Source organism: Trichomonas vaginalis, chromosome I (genome assembly GCF_026262505.1).
Source record: "Trichomonas vaginalis G3 chromosome I, whole genome shotgun sequence".
Lineage (NCBI taxonomy): Eukaryota > Parabasalia > Trichomonadida > Trichomonadidae > Trichomonas > Trichomonas vaginalis.
In genome coordinates this window covers 23630771-23647269 of record NC_067203.1, presented here as the reverse complement: position 1 = coordinate 23647269, position 16499 = coordinate 23630771, and the positions used below count along the sequence as shown (strand labels likewise).

The following is a 16499-nucleotide window of genomic DNA, read 5'->3' as shown; positions in this document are numbered from 1 at the left end:
AAAACAAATGGCATATGATATTTATGAAGATGTTGACGACACAACCATACCTGCAAGTGAGTAAAGTCAGAGGAACCGAAAAGTGACGAAAAACCGATAGAAGAAGAAACCAAAAACTGAAGATAAACCAAAACCAAAGTTAGTTTCCAAACTAAACCAAGTCAACCTTCATTAGCTGGTATGGGTTGGCGTCAAAGACTTATGGCAGCAGGCGGTTATGTAAAGTAAAGAAAAAAATATTTTTTTATTTTTATAAAAATGCCCCCATATAGAATGGATAGAAGTCTGCTAGAATAAAAGCAGAGTTAGAAAGATATGGTTGGAAAGTTTCAAAGAAGTTTAAATATAGGAAGGGAAGACCCATAAAAGTCTATGACAAATTGTCTGGTCTTCGCTATGAAATGGACTTGGAAACAGCACGCGCAAATTATCCAAACAGACTAGAGAGGTTAGAAGAAGAACGTCTTATGGACATGCCTTTCGATGTTAGTGAACCTCAAGTTGAAGGACACGACGGCTTTGCCAGATTCTACTGGAAACATGACGAACAATTGCATCCTTTGAGAAGGAAAAAAGGAAAAGGTGAAGACGCACATGCTCCCATGGAAAGAACAAGATATGCATATGAAAGTATCGTGAAGTTAGAAGTCAAATTACATCTGGTCGAACCTTTACAGTAAACTTTGACGAAGGAAAGAACAAAGAAGGCTTCATGGGAGTACTTGCTGCAATTCAAGACGGAAATAAGAAAGGATACAATCTCAGATACCATAACAGATTTGGATGGTCACATTTACTATGCACATGGCAATGTCACAACAGCTGCAATGCTTCTTGACGCTTTCAAGACTACAAAGAGAGAACAAATGGTTGACTCCGACTCAGACATTTTGAATGCAATTGAAGGAATTGCAAGTGTAAGTTCGAATGGTACCAACCTAACCCTCAAGCAGTCAGACAACATGCTGGATACTTCCCGTTCATAAATAAGTCTGACATTGACTTGACAAGGTATGGAATTTACAATTCAATTGAAACAATTGTCAATGAACCTTGTATTCTTACATGTCTCAGGAACTCTGGTCTTGTTACAGATGAGAAGATGAAGTATCTTGAGTCATGTGTGAAGACAAGGTACATTCTCAGAGGTCAATTGGCAAAAATTGCACCGTTGGCAAATGTCAATATCCGAGTCAACATACCTACAGCTAAAGGTTCTTCACATGACGACTATGTTGTTGACAAAGACTTACCATGGTTGAAGATTGTAATTGTCCACAACCACTTCATGTTGAACGAAAGTCTTACAAACCCATTGTTCGGAAAAGGCAAGTGCAACATTGTCAGAGCTGTAAACATTCTTTTCGAGAAAGGTTTGTTGGAACCAATTCCAGATGACAAGCTGACAGAAACTTTTGTACCAAAAGACGAAACAAACTTTTCATTGTTAGCAAGACCAAAAGTTGTTCCAGACAAAGTTATAGCACAAAAGAAGTACAGTTCCAAAAGGAGTTGGATTGTTCGGATACCAACCTGAACCAGAAGAACTTCCAATGAGGTTGCAAGAACTTCAAGATGCTATAAACAAACTTCCATTGAGACATCCAATTGACGTCAAATTGTATTGGAGAGCATCTGAGTTAGGTCAGAAGGTTTTATATGAAACAGGTTGCTTCGACGATGTTTATGAGATAGCAGGCGAAGTTTCTCAGAAGATAAGAGACTCACTTGAATTTCCACGAACTGGACCCATTGGTTGCGACAAGTTCGACTCAGATGAAAAGATATACTATGTCGACCTTAACGCTGCGTACATGAGGTTCGTCCAATATATCCCGACTGGAATTCCAAACGAAGATGAGTTCCCAGGAAGGAACTATACAGTTGGAAAAGTCATACAACAACTGTATGATATTAGGAAAGCTTCAAACCCCAAACTTGCAATGACACTCAAATTGCTTATGAATTCGACATGGGGATATTCCATTAAGAAACCTCAAGAGATGAAGAGTAAACATTATGAGAAGGTCGACAACTTTGTTGAAAGGTTTTCTCCTTTTGTTTTGAAGTACGAATTCACTCAAGGTCAAAGTGGCTTAGTAACCACAGTAAAACCTATTGTCGAACATTGGTCTTACCCTCAGTTCGCAAAGGCAGTCCTTGACAACTACAACAAATTCTTCTCCGAAGTCAAATCCAAAGTGAAGGTTTACTATGAGAACATTGACGCACTCATGACGAACGAAGAAGGCTATAACAAACTCATTGAAATGGGTGGTCGGTGAAAAGATGGGTCAATTCAAATTGGACAAAATTTTCACCGAAGTTCATGTCCTCTCCAAGCGTAAGTACTGGGGCATACTTGAAGACGGCACAGAAATAAAACATTGCATGAAATAAAAAATTTTTATTCGAATTTGAATCGGACAGGTCGAGTTACACCATTCTTGGTCTCAAACTCATATATAACCTGTTTGTTGTATTTTCGTCGACTATGGCACGAGACACGAACATTGACCAAACGGACAAAAAGTGTCATTTCAGATGGTCGCAGCCAATCGCATTCGAGCACTTCGAAGAAGCCTTACGTTCCAAGGGAGAGGGTGTCTGGTGCAAGGCAGAGGTCATGAACTCTACGAGCAGTACATCCTCAATGCCTGGGAGGACAAATCGTCCTTGGATTGGCAATTCTACCAACTCCTCTGGGACGACCTCCTACGCAACTGGGATGACGAAAGAGTCCAATTCAGGGTCAGGAACTACTTGTCCAAATTACCCTTAATTTAAGCTACTTAACTAAATAAACACCTAAATTTACTCGGGGTTTCCCCCTAAAATAAAATTTTTTTACTCTTAGAACCACTCGAGGTTCTCCTTACGGTTGTTGAGCTTGTCACCGTCAATGTGTCTGACCTTCGTCTTCTTGTTGGATTTGGAACCCATTGAATTGCGACAAGCTTGCCCATGGAGATTGAACCGCGATTCCGAAGGGTAAGGTTCAAGTGTCCCAAGTTGTTGAGGACTGGGGTAAGAACCTTGCCTGTCTCCTTGTTGCGGATTTGGTATGGGTAGGGTTGGGAAATTTCGTAAGTGTCATCGGCAACAAGGGTTGCCCAAACTTCCTCTTCTTCGTGTTTCTCTTCTTCCTCTTCTTCTTCCTCTTCTTCCTCTTCTTCCTCGACAATTCCTTCTTCAATTCTGTGTTCACGAATACGGTGTTGGAGGTTCTGTCCTTTCCGAGTACCTTCCAGATGGCGTCTATCTCTTCGAAGAAACGGTAGATGAGTCTGGCAAGGTCTCGGTTCTCTCTCTCGTAAATGCGCAAGGTTTCCGTCAAATCATTCAGGCATTTCTCATTGGAAGCTTGGTTCATGAGGACATCGGCTTTGAGCTTGGTCATCTCTTCCATAAGACTACTTTGGAGAGTCTTAACGGTGTTTTGTCAGATGAGCTTTCAAATTCAAAATTTGAATTTGAACTGGGCGCTTGTCTGGCAACATTGAAAGGACATCTGCCATTGTGTTCGGCTTCGTGCTTGTTCGGACATCGAAAAAATGAAGTGGTTTGAGAATGGCGGTTTTACTTCAAAAAGCTTGTTATGACGGTTAAGTCATACAACAAGTTTAAAATAATATCTTGTTCTTCTTCTGAACGTTTGTTGTCTCTTCCGATAAAAGTTTCGAACATGAGAACCAAAAAACGTTTTTTTGAGATTGCGGAAGAGTTTCAGGCAAACGTTCATATTCTGGATATGTTGGGAGCAGTTCGAAACATCTGAGCTGACTTTCGGACAAAATTGGGACAATGTCAGAAAATTCATCTTTGGTCGGACTGCTTGAAGGTAAGTCCCTTACATGTAAGTAGCTCTGGTAAAGTCTTCTCATCTCTGCTAACTTCTGGAGTATAGCTTCGTAATTTAAGAGTTTTAATTTTAATTGTCTTATTCCTCTCTTGACATCTAAACGGTAACTATCCATGAGGTCAAGAGTAGCTTTGGTAGCTTTAAGTGGAGCTATCTCTTCTTTGACTTGTGCAATTTTGGTTGCAATTGTGGTTTGAGCTCCTTCAAGTTCGCCGTCTATGTCGTTCTCAACACCTTCAACCATAGCTTGAAACTCTTCATCGGTCCATTGAGTTTGGTGTGGGACGAATTTAACTTGCTTCATTCAAAAAAGAAAAAAAAAATGTTTTTACTCAAAGCGTGCCATATAGATGGCTATAAGAAACTTACCAGAAGGCTTCTTCTTCACATGAGTCTTCGGCAACTTGAGAGTTCTTGTTGGAGTTGGGTCTGGAATTTCAATTCTCTCTCGAGCGCAACAACAGATGTCAAATAACATTCCCCACTGTCTTTCTTGCCACCATAAATTGTGTATTGACCGAACTTGCATTTGCAGGAAGACCGGTCAATACAAGGTTCACAGTTGAAATAGTTGTACACAAACCTGTTGAGTACGAGTGTGAGTAAAAACATAAAAAAAGTGAAGTTAAAATGAGATGTTTACTGAATTGGTTTGGATGTCGCCTTCTGAGGTTATGAAGAACGGCTGTCCAGAGTAGTGAAGTAGTGCTCTGAGAATTTGTGTAATTCGTGGAATTGGGCTCTCACGATATGGAAGTAGTATCCAAGGACGTTTCATGAAGAACTTCAAGAGGGCTTCTTTCTTCACATCCTTAATATCATCGAATGCAGTGCCTTCTGGAACTTGAATTGCAACACCTGTTTCAATTTCCAACTTTAAGACACTATTCTTGGACAACCAGAAGCCAATGGACTTGCTTGGTTTGCACTTGCTGAGATATTCCTTCACGGTTTCATTTACCTCAATTAGATAAATTGCTTCGTCTAAGGGGTCAAGCTCCATACTGAGTCAGTACAATATTGTACTTTTTCAAGACAATGTTGTACTTTTTCAAGACAATGTTGTACTTTTTCAAGACAATGTTGTACTTTTTCAAGACAATGTTGTACTTTTTCAGAACAATGTTGTATAAATTCAGTACAATGTCTCTCAAATTTGAGTACGGCTGTACTTTTTCAGAACAAGTCTTGAACTTTTTCAGAACAATGTTGTACTTTTTCAGAACAATGTTGTACTTTTTCAAGACAATGTTGTACTTTTTCAAGACAATGTTGTACTTTTTCAAGACAATGTTGTACTTTTTCAAGACAATATTGTACTTTTTCAAGACAATATTGTACTTTTTCAAGACAATATTATATTGTTTCAGAACAAAGACGGTTAAGACACAAACGAATGTCCGACGTCCCACCTACTGAACCCGTTCCACAGCCAGAAGAACAGCATGCTCCAGCACCACAACAGGTTCCACCTCCACAAGGCTCCCCACAGCAACCTCAGTTCCAACAAGGACCTCCGAATTACTACCAATTTCCACCTCAAGGTTACTACCCACCACAAGGCTTTCCAAACTACCCACCACAAGGCTTTCCAAACTACCCTCCTCAACCCATGCCTTACTTCCCTAACCCTTGGATGTTCATGTCAAACCCTCCACCCCAATTCAAATTCCAATCTCAGTCCAAGAGAGACCAAGAGTTCGAAGAAGGTCTGAACCGTTTACGCAAAGAGTATGCCACAGCCCCTATGGAAGAAGACAGGCTCTCACTCTCTTCCCTCAAATCGACCGATTCGACTCGTACCACAGATTCGGTTCGTGACCGTGAAGACTACCTCAAGCAGTCTGAGAGACTCTTCATCCTACAACCATTTACAACTGGAGCTCTCAAGAACATGCGCAATTACGAAGGTCAGACACCAGCTGGAGACCGCAAAACAGACGTACTCGCAAGAGCAGTCCAACTGGTCAAGACAAAGACTGAGATAGTCGACTTCATTCTTGCAGCTTGCCCATACAAGTAAAAAAATAAACAAGTACGAGTTAAACTTTTTATTCTTTCTTTTCTGAGTTGTTTAGAGCTGGTTTCTCTTGTAGAAACCTTTCGTACTCTTCCATGGTCATGTAATTGCGAATTTGGTACGCAATTCCAGGTTCGTTGTTTTTGAACCTTACGTATGTAACGCTTCCATCCTCCTCAGGGAAGTAAGCTGCTAACATCTGACCAAGTTTTCTCGGTGACTCGGAGCTCATAAAAATGTCACTTTTTAAACGTTAAGTTTTTAGTCTTATTTTACCCTTTGTTTACCCTTTGTTTGTCAAGGTAGTATTGGAGTGCAATTTCTCCAAATTCTCTGTGTCGGAGTTCTTCAGCATTTTCCAAGGTGTACCTGGAGAACTCAAAGAAGTTGTCAAGAACATACTGCCATGCTGCTCTTCTGAGTTCGTCGGTATTTTGGAAGTGTTGCACCTTCGAGTCTTCGGACATGAAAAAATAACACTTTTTCTATTAAACCGTTTACAATTTGAATTTTGTTGCTGAATTCGGCAAAAATATATTTTAGGGTAGAAGGTTAGATATAACCTCTTTTCTAACCTCTTTTCTAACCTCATGAATTTTCATGAATTTTATACAGAAAATGCTTGTTTTGAGGTCGAGCCACTTTTGGCTCCACCGTATTCTTTCAACCAAAACTCATGAATTCGGCAAAAATATATTTTAGGGTAGAAGGTTAGATATAACCTGTTTTCTAACCTCTTTTCTACCCTCTTGAATTTGTCATGAGTTTTCCCGAAATAAAAAATAAAGTTGGTTTTTTTAAAAAAATATTTTTTTATTTTTATTGTAAGAACATGTTAGCAACAACAGCACCAAACTCTTTAGTCATGAACCCAACTTCAATGTTAGTAGAGATGAAAAGCTTCATTCCTTCTTCATATACTTTCGAAACAAAAATCCAGAAGATAAAGCAAGAACTTTTAACAAGTAATTTAGACTGTAGTGCGAAAGATGAAACAAATGAACAGTATCTTTATGAAATGCAGGACATTATTGACCATTTACCCAAATTGCCTGAAATCCAACAACAAAAACTAACTATTCCTGAATTCGACGAAATAGAAGTCAAAGCAACTGACTCAGTAGAAATAAAGAAGTTCATACGTAAAGTAAATTATGAATTCCTTGGTTTTCATTGCAACCATAAGGTTATGGACAAAGATTGCGACATGGTATATAAGAATGTTTCTGACCTTTACAAATCCGAAGAATTTAAGACCTACGACAACTTTGTTTCGTTAGTTGCAAAATGTGTTTGGGAAATAAGAGATAAAGATAGTAGGGGTAAGGTATGGAACGAACAAATAAAACCCGCTATGTTCGAGATGAAGAAAACATTGACGCCTTAGTCATACTAGCAGGTAAGATTTCAATGTACAATGCTAAAATGAACCCACAATGTTCAAAATGTAAAGCAGCAATGAGGAAATATAACTACTCCGTCAAAGAGATAGAACGTATGCGAAACGACTATGCTGACTTAAAGAAAGAAGTAGAGAAACCAGCAGAAGATAAAATGGACATGTTGACATTTCTGAACAAAAACTATCCAACAGCTGACGATTTCCTTCTTTCAGATGTCAAGAAGAAATATAAAGAACCTTCGGCATTGTTAAAACATTCGATGTACTGACAGAAGAAAATAGAAGCTACGAAATTGTTTAGAATTTCACGAATTCACAATGTTTACCATGTAAAACGCTTATAAAATAACTGGGGTAGAAAAGAGGTTAGATATCGGGGTAGATATACCCTTCTACCCTAAAATATATTTTTATTGAATTCTGAGTAAAATTCTGAGTAAAATGACATATGGAACACGTACTTTTTCAGTAAGGACATATGGGGTAGAAATGAGGTTAGAAATCGGGTTAGATATACCCATCTACCCTAAAAATATATTTTTATTGAATTCAGCACAAAACTCTTTATTTTTATTGACTTTTTACAATTTGAACTTTGTTCGCGTAGATGTGAATTCTGAAAGAAGTATGAGGGTCTTGTATGACTTTGTACTTCTCCCATAGTTCATGTCTGTCAAACTTACCTGCCATGGACTCTTTCATAAGTTCCATGAAATCGTCTTCGGACAATCCAGGGAAAAGTATGATATCAGTAAGTATTCTTTTAACATCCTTACTTAAACTCTTTGCTGTCTGTACACAAATGACAACAGAGATGTTAAAGTGCCTGAGCTTCTTAAGAATTCGACACATGTCTTTGTTTCTCTGTTCTTTAACAAAGGATGAGAGGCGAAATCATCTAAGATAAGAAGACATCTGTGAGGGTAAGTCTTCCAATCGTAAGATTGCAATTTCTTCGAAATGTATTCTATCTCTTTCTGTTTGTTTCTGAAGTGTTTCTTCTCTAATATTCTCTGCATTTCCTCATTTGGTCTTTAAACTTCGAATTTATATACTCATTTATAGCATTGTACTTCAAAACTCTTCTTTGGTACTTCTTTATCCAATCCAACAACTCAGAGTCTTTTATACATACTAACTTAGACTTTTTTATAATATCTTTGAACGAATTTACGGTTTGGTCAAATTGACCAGAAGTACTACAAATAACAACTAACTCATAGAATGGGTTCTTCTCATCTAGTTCTTGTTGTTGTGCAGCCATTTTAAGATAAGTGAAAGTCTTACCCGACCCAGGTGGTGCGATTAGACCTGTTATACCATTCTGAGCAAATAAGAACTTGTCATGTATGGGTTTTATCTGAGCATTTTCCAACTTCCTCTTGTTCTTATTTAAAACATTCTCAAATTTCTTGTCAATGTCAGCAAACTTTTTTTCTAACATATTTTTAGAAAAATTAAAATTTTTATCTTTTTGAAAATGTCTAGCGATTTCGCTATCTATATTCGAGACAAGCTTTTCGACAGCAAAACATCTGTCGACCATAAAATCTTACATAGTGTAAACAAGAAAGGTGAATTTGTTCTAAAGTTCTGTTTCTGGGAATATGACAAGAACCATAAAACATTAGGCAGAGAAGTCTTTAAGTTTGTCAATGACAGACTTGTTGACAGAGATGACGCCGATTGGAAAGATGAAGTCCAACAAAAGTTCTTAGAATGCAAAGAAGGCACATGCGCTGTTCTTGAAGATGAAATAGAAAACAGAATAGAAGAGCTATTAAAGGACAAAGAACTTTTACATAAATATGGTTGCGCCAAATTTGACATAACTCCACCAGAGAAGAAGAAGAAGAGAGAAAAGAAAGAAAAGAAAGTAGAAGAAAAGAAAGTAGAAGAAGAGAAGAAAGAACCAGAGCCAGAGCCAGAGAAGAAGAAATTTGACATGTAAAAATAAACTTTTATTTTTAGAACATTTCTGGGTCAATGTCAATGTTCTCTTCCTCTTTAGGAGCAAACACTGGCTTAGACTCTAAAATCTTTTTACCCAATTTACCTTGAACTTCAACTATCTTAGACTCATAATATTCATAGTCGTCTGCTTTCTTTGGTTCATAAGGTATAACAAGTTTGTATGCTTTGCCTTCTTTAAGGTTTGAAAACCTTCTGTCAAAATTTTCTTTGACTGCTAACAAACCTTCTATGTCTAAGTCTTCAAATTTCGCACCATTTTTAGTCACAATAGCAAACTTAACTGGTTCGATGTTCCAAACTTTGTCAAATGTAGACTTTTCAAAATGGTAGAAGTAAACATTCAAATAAGCGAATGGAGCTAACTTATCTTTGACTTCTGTCATATATTTGTTGACTGAAATATATTTCGTCATCTTTTCTATCGGATAAAAAAATATTTTTTTTAAATTTACTCAGAAAAATTATTTCTTTCTATATTTGCCATTCCGAACTTCGAAAAGATGTTTTATACCAGCATAGAATTTTTCTCTAGAGCTTAGTCTTATATCGTTTTCATGACAATATTTTCTATATTCTTCATATAAAGCCTTTTTTTCATACATTTCATAAGGACAATCTAACCAGAATAGCGCATATCTATTTTCGTTATCTAGGTCTTTTCCAACAAACTCAGCGTACATTTCAAATAAAATAAAAATATATATTTTTTATAAAATTTACTCAGAAAAATTTTTCTTTGTATATACGCCGTTCTGTATGTCTAAAAGATTTTTGACATTTGCCAAGAATGTTCGTTTAGACGCTGCCATATAACCATACTCTTGACAATATTGTTTATATTCATCGTACAATGACCTTTCATCTAAACACTCAAAGTTAGTCTCATCTATAAACAGTTCATATACACTCTTGTTTGCTTCTAACAATGTTTGTCTTTCTTCGGTATGTGGAATTTGTCTTGGATTGAACTTAGAAATATCTAATGTCATAAAATATGAGAACAAGTGGTTGTAAAAGTTAGGTGTCAAAGTTTCTGCTAAGTCGTCAAAATATTCTGTATCTTGCATATGAGAATCTGACGTTCTGACAACTACATATCTTCTGTCAGAACTTTCTAACTTCATCGGAACAACATTGTTTGAAACCATAATGAAATTTGCAACATTTTCACAAACTCTTTGGTCTTTATACTTTCTTTCAACAACTCCAACTTTGTCTGTTATAAGACTCTTCAAAGCATCTGAGTTCAAAACTTTTGTTGTATCTATACTTTGAAGTTCATTGCAAACTATAAGTTTCATATTCTCTATTGAGAGTTAAACTTACCGCAGATGTTTTCTAAGTTTGTCATATTCGGGTTCGAATAGCCCTCTAACAGTTTGCACAAAATATCTGTAAAGAATGTGTTCTTACCAGTTCCTTGTTTTCCAATTATAATGAGAGCAGTTTCATTTTTAGCACTTGGATGTTGTAAGATGTTTGCAAACCAACATAAGATATACTCATAACTTTTCGTTTCCATTGCATATAATTTCTTTGACATGGTCTAACCAAGCTTCTATAATATTTTCTTTCCATTCTACTTGTTCGTATTTATATCCAGTGAAGATAGAATAGAAGTTTGGAGAAGGTGTATAGAACTTTATACCACGAACTGAAAAATCTTCTAACTTTGACAATAAGATATCCCAAGCATCTAACATCTTCATGCCAACTTGTACGACTTTTATTTTCTTAAGTTTCTGTCTACATTCTTGTTCTGAAACTATTGTTGCTCTTGGTTTGTTAAAGACAACATCCCATTCTTTCATGACATAACATTCTGGGGCAGAGTCAACATAAATGACTAAACGTTTCAAATTCTCGACTGCTTTGTTATAGTCTCTAAATGGACACATATTTCTGAACGCTTGGAAGTCATAAAAATCTGAAACATCTATTCTGTACATTTTTATAAAAATAAAAAAAAATATTTTTTTATTCTTGACTTTGTTGTTGCATTTGTTCCATTTGTTGCATTTGTTGTTCTTGAGCTATTTGTTGTTGAAGTTGTTCTTGTAGTACAATACTTTCACCAGTTGCATCTTCCAATTCGAAACTTTCTGCCGTCATTGACAAATACATAGGACATAAAAGTTTTACAGGAACAAAGTTTGCGTCAACTAAGGTTAAGTTTATGTTTGCTAAAGTGTTTGAGTTCACTAAAGCTGAAAACTCTGCATTCGAATGAACAATAGGCAAACCAGCAGAGAAAGTGTTGTTTATACGCATGAGTATCTTTTGGTCATAGTAGTTTCTGTCGACATTCGAATAGCACTTTGAACCTAAGTTTGAAACAATATATAAAATAGGTGTACTTAAAGTCAATGGAACAGACATTCCTTGTATGACACCTTTTCCTGTTATAGGAAACTGTTGGTAGTAAAAACCAGATATAAGTTTTGTATTATAGCTCATATCGTTTATAGTAAACTCAGTCGGACATCCAAACATAATGAAACCTGCTCTAGTTGCAGCACATGTTACATCCGTCCTTAAAGTATTAAATAAGTCAACAAAACCTGTTGGTGGTATATCTGAGTAAGTATCTTCAAAGAAGTATTTTTTACCATTCACAACAACAAAGTCTTCTGGTGTCAAAAGAGCAAAACAGGCTTTAGTCGTCATCGTGTTTAAGGTCAGTTTACAATATCGTCCTTGAGGACTTTGTAAGTTTGTTGTTATAGAATTATATGACTCAGGGTTTTTAGTCGTAATAGTATAAACCACTATGTCTTCTGCCATTTACTTAGCAAGTAAATTTTAATGAAATGTTGTGGTCGTCAAATATTTTTATGACGTCTGGGAAACTATATTTTAAGTTCAACGTTTCACCTCCTTTCATAACGTATATCTTGTCAATGACATTGTATGAAACACCACAGCAAGCAATGTCGGGTTCTATTTCTTTGATGTTTATATCGTCTGCCTCTGTCAAAAGTTTCAATAGTTCTTTCAAAATTTCATGAGGTGCGATGACATATGAGTTCACTTTTACAGGGTTGTGCTCAACCAAGTTTAACATTATACCCAAAGCCTGACAAATCTTCTCCTGAGTTTTAAGTTTGTCTTTAAGTTGTTGGTAGTCGTTTCGAATATCTGCAACAGAACTTAAGTCTCTGCTAACTTCAGGATATGTTGTTGTTCTTTTACAGGAACTATTGTTATACCATCTTCGTCTTCGTATGGTTTCCCCACTTCAACATCTCTGTCTTTGACATTGACAACAACACTTTGACTGTTTGTTTGAGTTGGTGAATTTAACTTCACATCTGCCACCGCCATTAAACCTTTTGAAACACTTACGCTTCTATTTTTCGGAAATGACATTTTACTTAGAATAAAAAGATGGACGTATTGAGTATCTCTTCGAATTGAAGCAGAACAAAGTTTACACACACAAACAATACAAATACATTGACAGAATAGTTCTTTATACAAACAATGGAAAATGTTATAGAATAGCATTTGCTGAACCAAAATATTTTCATAAAGCAAAGAAAGTTGGTATAACTGAAAGATGGTGAAAGTTCTTGAAGCAGACAAAAATATAACAACAAAACTGACGATATTTCTAAAGGTAAGTTTATAATACAATTTATGTCAAAACTGGCGTACTGTCAATATTTGACGGAGAGAAGTCAGTTCAAGAACAACTTACTGACCTGCTGCCAAAATCTGCTCGATGGAAGCTGTCGTTATGCCAATCTGAGGAGCCCCAGCAGGTTTCATCGAACGAATCTTCAAAAGAGCATCTTCCGTGAAAAGTGCTATTGGTTTTGTAAACTTCTTTGCTCTCAATTCATCTGGACCGTCTCTGTCACCAGTATATTGTATTTGAACTGTACCAACAGTTGAAATACCACCCATAAAGTCTTCTGAGTCAGCAAATGGAATGCCAAGCCAAAAGTTTGAACGGTCTCCATTTGTATATTGAGTTTTTTGACCTCCTGTATGAGTCCATACTTTCACATATGGCATAATAGAACTTTGCATTTCAGGGTTAATGGTTGTTGTGAAGTTGTTGTTAAAGTTCATAGCATCTAATGTCAAGTTGTATGACCTCATATCCTCAACTGTAGAATATTCTTCTCTTGGATAGTATTTGCCATCTATGTTTATATGTATTTAATACCAGGGTTGTAGAAACAAGAATAGTCATTTATAGTTCGTCTGAACAGTACAAACATAGTATCTGCATGTTTCATTGCAGTTGTCAAAGCAATATCTGTTCTTGCACTGGGTCAGCACTTTGGTTTCCAACTTCACCTGCAAAGTCTTTGACAGATATTTGGTGTATAGGGAACATAAGTGGAACTGCAATATATTTGGCAGCTAAAGCATTTGAAATATCTGGGTCCAACATATAGACTGCAAGTCTGCTTTCTATTCTCTTGCATTCAAACTTTTCGCATGTGAACTTAACTGGGTCCCAAGCAGTTCCAGCAGCATTGAAGTAGTAGTTTAACTTCAGTGTTGAGGTTTGAGAAACCAAAGTCTAAGTCAACTTTGTCTTTGCAAAATTCGGCGAATGACGTTTGATTTGCTCCCTTTACGTCTGTAAGAGTGAATGGGTCTTGTGTTGGTGCAATGACTAAGTTATTTTTGCTTGGAGTAAGTTCGATAGAAATTTTTCCTGCCCAGTTTGGCAAGTATCTTAAAAACCTGAAGATGAGGAAAGATGACAAAGGAACTCTAAGTTTCAATTTTACTTTGGTTACTGCTGCTGCAGTTTGTCCAGAAAGGTCAACATAAACTCCTGGAACGTTAGGGTCAAGTCTTCTTATTTTCTCAATAGTTGCATACTGGTCTGTTTGTTCTCTAGCTTGTGGTTGTACTGAGTTTTCAAGCGAACCATTCATAGTTTGCCCATGTTACTGTTTGAACTAAGTCAGAGTTAGAATATATCTTATATCCCATGAAAACTTCTGGAGCATATTGGTATCCGACATAGAAAATTCCATTGCAACCTTTCTTGTCAGACAACTTGGCAGAAGGTTTTATTTCAATGTCTTGTTCCACGTATAAGAAAGAGTTGTCAATAGAAATAATATGAAACCTGTCGCAAGCAATATCTACTGTTGTTGAAGAACCTTCTCCAAACTCACCTACGTTTCCATAAGAAACAGCAGTTGTATATTCGTAAGTTCCAGGAACTATTTCTGACCTTCTAATGCATTGTCGCATTCGTTATACCATTCGGAAACATTTCCATTCATAGCATCCAAAACTGTTGGCGTTATATTCTGAGCGGCGTACATTTCATATGAGTAAAAATATAGAATAGTTGGATTTATGTGTCATAATAGAACCCACGTGGACCAAGCTTTACTTTCTTCCTGACTGAGTTTTTAACTCTTCTTTTTCCTTCATTGCCCTCTGCTTGAAGTTGTTGCATCTTTGCATTATGTTCATCTAGTATGTTGGCAAATTTCCCATGTCCTTTTTGCCTTTTGCTCTGGTCGCCCATCTCAGGTAACCTATATCCTAGAAAGAGTTTGTCATAGTCTGTATTTGAGTCTTCGCGTATTGTTTGCATGACTCTTTCCTGAGTTTCCGGTTCAAGCTCTTCAAACAGTGCCTGTCCATATGGAATATGCTCGTTTCCAAATATATGTTTTTGTAGCCATTCTGGTTTTCTTTCCATGTTACCAACTATATCTTTTGTGAATGGGAAAGCTTCTACCCAATCTTTCAGTCTTGCGTCGTTTATTTCTGTAGTTGGTTTTATTTTGTCAAGGAACATGTTTTTCAATACTAACATTTCATCTGGTACTGTCCATTTGAGTTTTCTTAAATATTCATCCCTTCTCAGTTCATTGTCTGCAAAGTAAGTTTTTATGACATTTTGTAAACTTTCGTTTGCAAGGTCATGTACAATAGGTTCTCTTCCTTCGCTGTCCATAACTTTCTTTCTAAACTCTTCACCAAATATACCATCTCTATGGTTCTGTGTAGTTCTTTGAGATAAATGTTCTAGAACGTCAGGTGTTATATTTCCATCAGCCATGTTCATTTCATACTGGTTCAAAATATCTGCATCTTTCATATCTTTCAATGGCATTAAAGCCGCGCTGAAAATACCAGCTATATCTGGTTCACCATTCACTTCCATTGCGTCTACAACTTCTTGGAATTGAGGTTGTAAGTTTATGAACCACCTATCCGGATTAGCTTTATGACCCCATCTCATTGTAGTTCCATCGTCTGCAGAAACAAAAGTAGGTTTGTTTCCATCTTGGCTAGGTTCTGAATGAACTTTAAACAATGTTTCATTTCTATATGTTTTCTTGAAATTTAACCTTTTATTTTCACCGAGTTCATCCGAAGATTGAACGTTAAATGCTCGTAAGTAAAAAGGGTTGTTGTATTTGTGTACATTTTTTTCAGTTCTTCCATTCTATGCTGAATATTTTCATCTGTGTTGGAGTCTTTTGTATGTCGGCAAACATTTTTCGATATTCTTCTACTATGTCAGCCGAATTTTTTTTAGACTCTTGGAAATATTCCATATTCTCCGCATACTCTTGTTGAGGGTCAAGATTTTTCGGCTGTTCCAAATCTTCATCTAGTTCTGTGAAGTTAGTTTCCAAAGGAGTGACTTGTTCGTTTCCTTCAGGCTCTTCTAGCTGTTGTTGCTGAACTATTTCTTCCATGTCTGGTTGTATCTGAACTTCTTCCTGTGGAGTTTCTTGTACCTCATCTGCTGGCATTTCATATATTCCGAGACCGTTTTTAACAATTTCCCTATCTACGTCATCCGCATTCATAAGCTTTTGTTCTTTCGTTCCGTCTCTATTTTTTACGCGTTTCATGACGAAAGTTGAATTGTCATTTAGCTCTGACATCAAATATCTCGGAGTAAATTCATCCATGTCATTTGGATGATATGCTATTAAATCATATCCCTTAGCGAGCTTGTATTTTCCAGGTTTGAGATTATATCCGTTTTGGTGCTGAGCCATAAAGCTAAATAGGTTCGGGTCAGTATTTCCATCCTTGAACTTTCCAATAGCTTCTTTATATCTGTCACTAAAGTCAACAGTATCTGGGAAACCACACTCTTCTTTAAGCATTTTTAAGAATTCTTGGTTTCCTTGTTCTCTACTTCTTTTATGTCCTTGCTCTGTTTGTGGTTGTTGTTGTGCAGGGTTTTGAACTGTTGGTTGCTGTGCTGGTTGTTGTGTTGGTTGTTGTGTTGG

At 36.7% G+C, this 16499-nt stretch overlaps 10 protein-coding genes and 3 pseudogenes across 13 annotated transcripts; 4 read left to right on the top strand and 9 right to left on the bottom strand.

The window, feature by feature from the left end:
- The first annotated feature begins 273 nt into the window (after positions 1 to 273).
- On the top strand, positions 274 to 1171 carry TVAGG3_1038480 (annotated as a pseudogene). Its single transcript has one exon. A coding segment is annotated over exon 1 (898 nt).
- A 629-nt stretch (positions 1172 to 1800) lies between these two features.
- Positions 1801 to 4166, bottom strand: TVAGG3_1038470 (annotated as a pseudogene). The gene has a single exon. A coding segment is annotated over exon 1 (2366 nt).
- A 24-nt stretch (positions 4167 to 4190) lies between these two features.
- Positions 4191 to 4391, bottom strand: TVAGG3_1038460 (uncharacterized protein; the record flags this gene model as incomplete). The annotated part of the gene is made up of 1 exon (XM_051255395.1): positions 4191 to 4391. One exon carries the CDS (start codon positions 4389 to 4391, stop codon positions 4191 to 4193), a length of 201 nt encoding a protein of 66 aa, XP_051080969.1.
- Positions 4392 to 5258: 867 nt separating this feature from the next.
- On the top strand, positions 5259 to 5885 carry TVAGG3_1038450 (uncharacterized protein; the record flags this gene model as incomplete). Its single annotated transcript, XM_051255394.1, has 1 exon — positions 5259 to 5885. One exon carries the CDS (start codon positions 5259 to 5261, stop codon positions 5883 to 5885), a length of 627 nt encoding a protein of 208 aa, XP_051080968.1.
- Positions 5886 to 5913: 28 nt separating this feature from the next.
- TVAGG3_1038440 (uncharacterized protein) lies at positions 5914 to 6114 on the bottom strand (the record flags this gene model as incomplete). The annotated part of the gene is made up of 1 exon (XM_051255393.1): positions 5914 to 6114. The coding sequence occupies one exon, from the start codon at positions 6112 to 6114 to the stop codon at positions 5914 to 5916; it is 201 nt and encodes a 66-aa protein (XP_051080967.1).
- A 600-nt stretch (positions 6115 to 6714) lies between these two features.
- TVAGG3_1038430 lies at positions 6715 to 7444 on the top strand (annotated as a pseudogene). The gene has a single exon. A coding segment is annotated over exon 1 (730 nt).
- An 895-nt stretch (positions 7445 to 8339) lies between these two features.
- Positions 8340 to 8728, bottom strand: TVAGG3_1038420 (P-loop containing nucleoside triphosphate hydrolases family; the record flags this gene model as incomplete). Its single annotated transcript, XM_051255392.1, has 1 exon — positions 8340 to 8728. A coding segment is annotated over one exon (389 nt), but the record flags the coding sequence as incomplete, so codon positions are not given.
- A 36-nt stretch (positions 8729 to 8764) lies between these two features.
- TVAGG3_1038410 (uncharacterized protein) lies at positions 8765 to 9235 on the top strand (the record flags this gene model as incomplete). Its single annotated transcript, XM_051255391.1, has 1 exon — positions 8765 to 9235. The coding sequence occupies one exon, from the start codon at positions 8765 to 8767 to the stop codon at positions 9233 to 9235; it is 471 nt and encodes a 156-aa protein (XP_051080965.1).
- Positions 9236 to 9251: 16 nt separating this feature from the next.
- Positions 9252 to 9641, bottom strand: TVAGG3_1038400 (protein of unknown function, DUF4108 family; the record flags this gene model as incomplete). The annotated part of the gene is made up of 1 exon (XM_051255390.1): positions 9252 to 9641. The coding sequence occupies one exon, from the start codon at positions 9639 to 9641 to the stop codon at positions 9252 to 9254; it is 390 nt and encodes a 129-aa protein (XP_051080964.1).
- Positions 9642 to 9974: 333 nt separating this feature from the next.
- On the bottom strand, positions 9975 to 10559 carry TVAGG3_1038390 (uncharacterized protein; the record flags this gene model as incomplete). The annotated part of the gene is made up of 1 exon (XM_051255389.1): positions 9975 to 10559. The coding sequence occupies one exon, from the start codon at positions 10557 to 10559 to the stop codon at positions 9975 to 9977; it is 585 nt and encodes a 194-aa protein (XP_051080963.1).
- Positions 10560 to 10916: 357 nt separating this feature from the next.
- Positions 10917 to 11207, bottom strand: TVAGG3_1038380 (uncharacterized protein; the record flags this gene model as incomplete). The annotated part of the gene is made up of 1 exon (XM_051255388.1): positions 10917 to 11207. A coding segment is annotated over one exon (291 nt), but the record flags the coding sequence as incomplete, so codon positions are not given.
- Positions 11208 to 11235: 28 nt separating this feature from the next.
- TVAGG3_1038370 (uncharacterized protein) lies at positions 11236 to 11925 on the bottom strand (the record flags this gene model as incomplete). Its single annotated transcript, XM_051255387.1, has 1 exon — positions 11236 to 11925. One exon carries the CDS (start codon positions 11923 to 11925, stop codon positions 11236 to 11238), a length of 690 nt encoding a protein of 229 aa, XP_051080961.1.
- Positions 11926 to 14949: 3024 nt separating this feature from the next.
- On the bottom strand, positions 14950 to 15412 carry TVAGG3_1038360 (protein of unknown function, DUF4106 family; the record flags this gene model as incomplete). Its single annotated transcript, XM_051255386.1, has 1 exon — positions 14950 to 15412. A coding segment is annotated over one exon (463 nt), but the record flags the coding sequence as incomplete, so codon positions are not given.
- Between the last annotated feature and the right edge of the window lie 1087 nt (positions 15413 to 16499).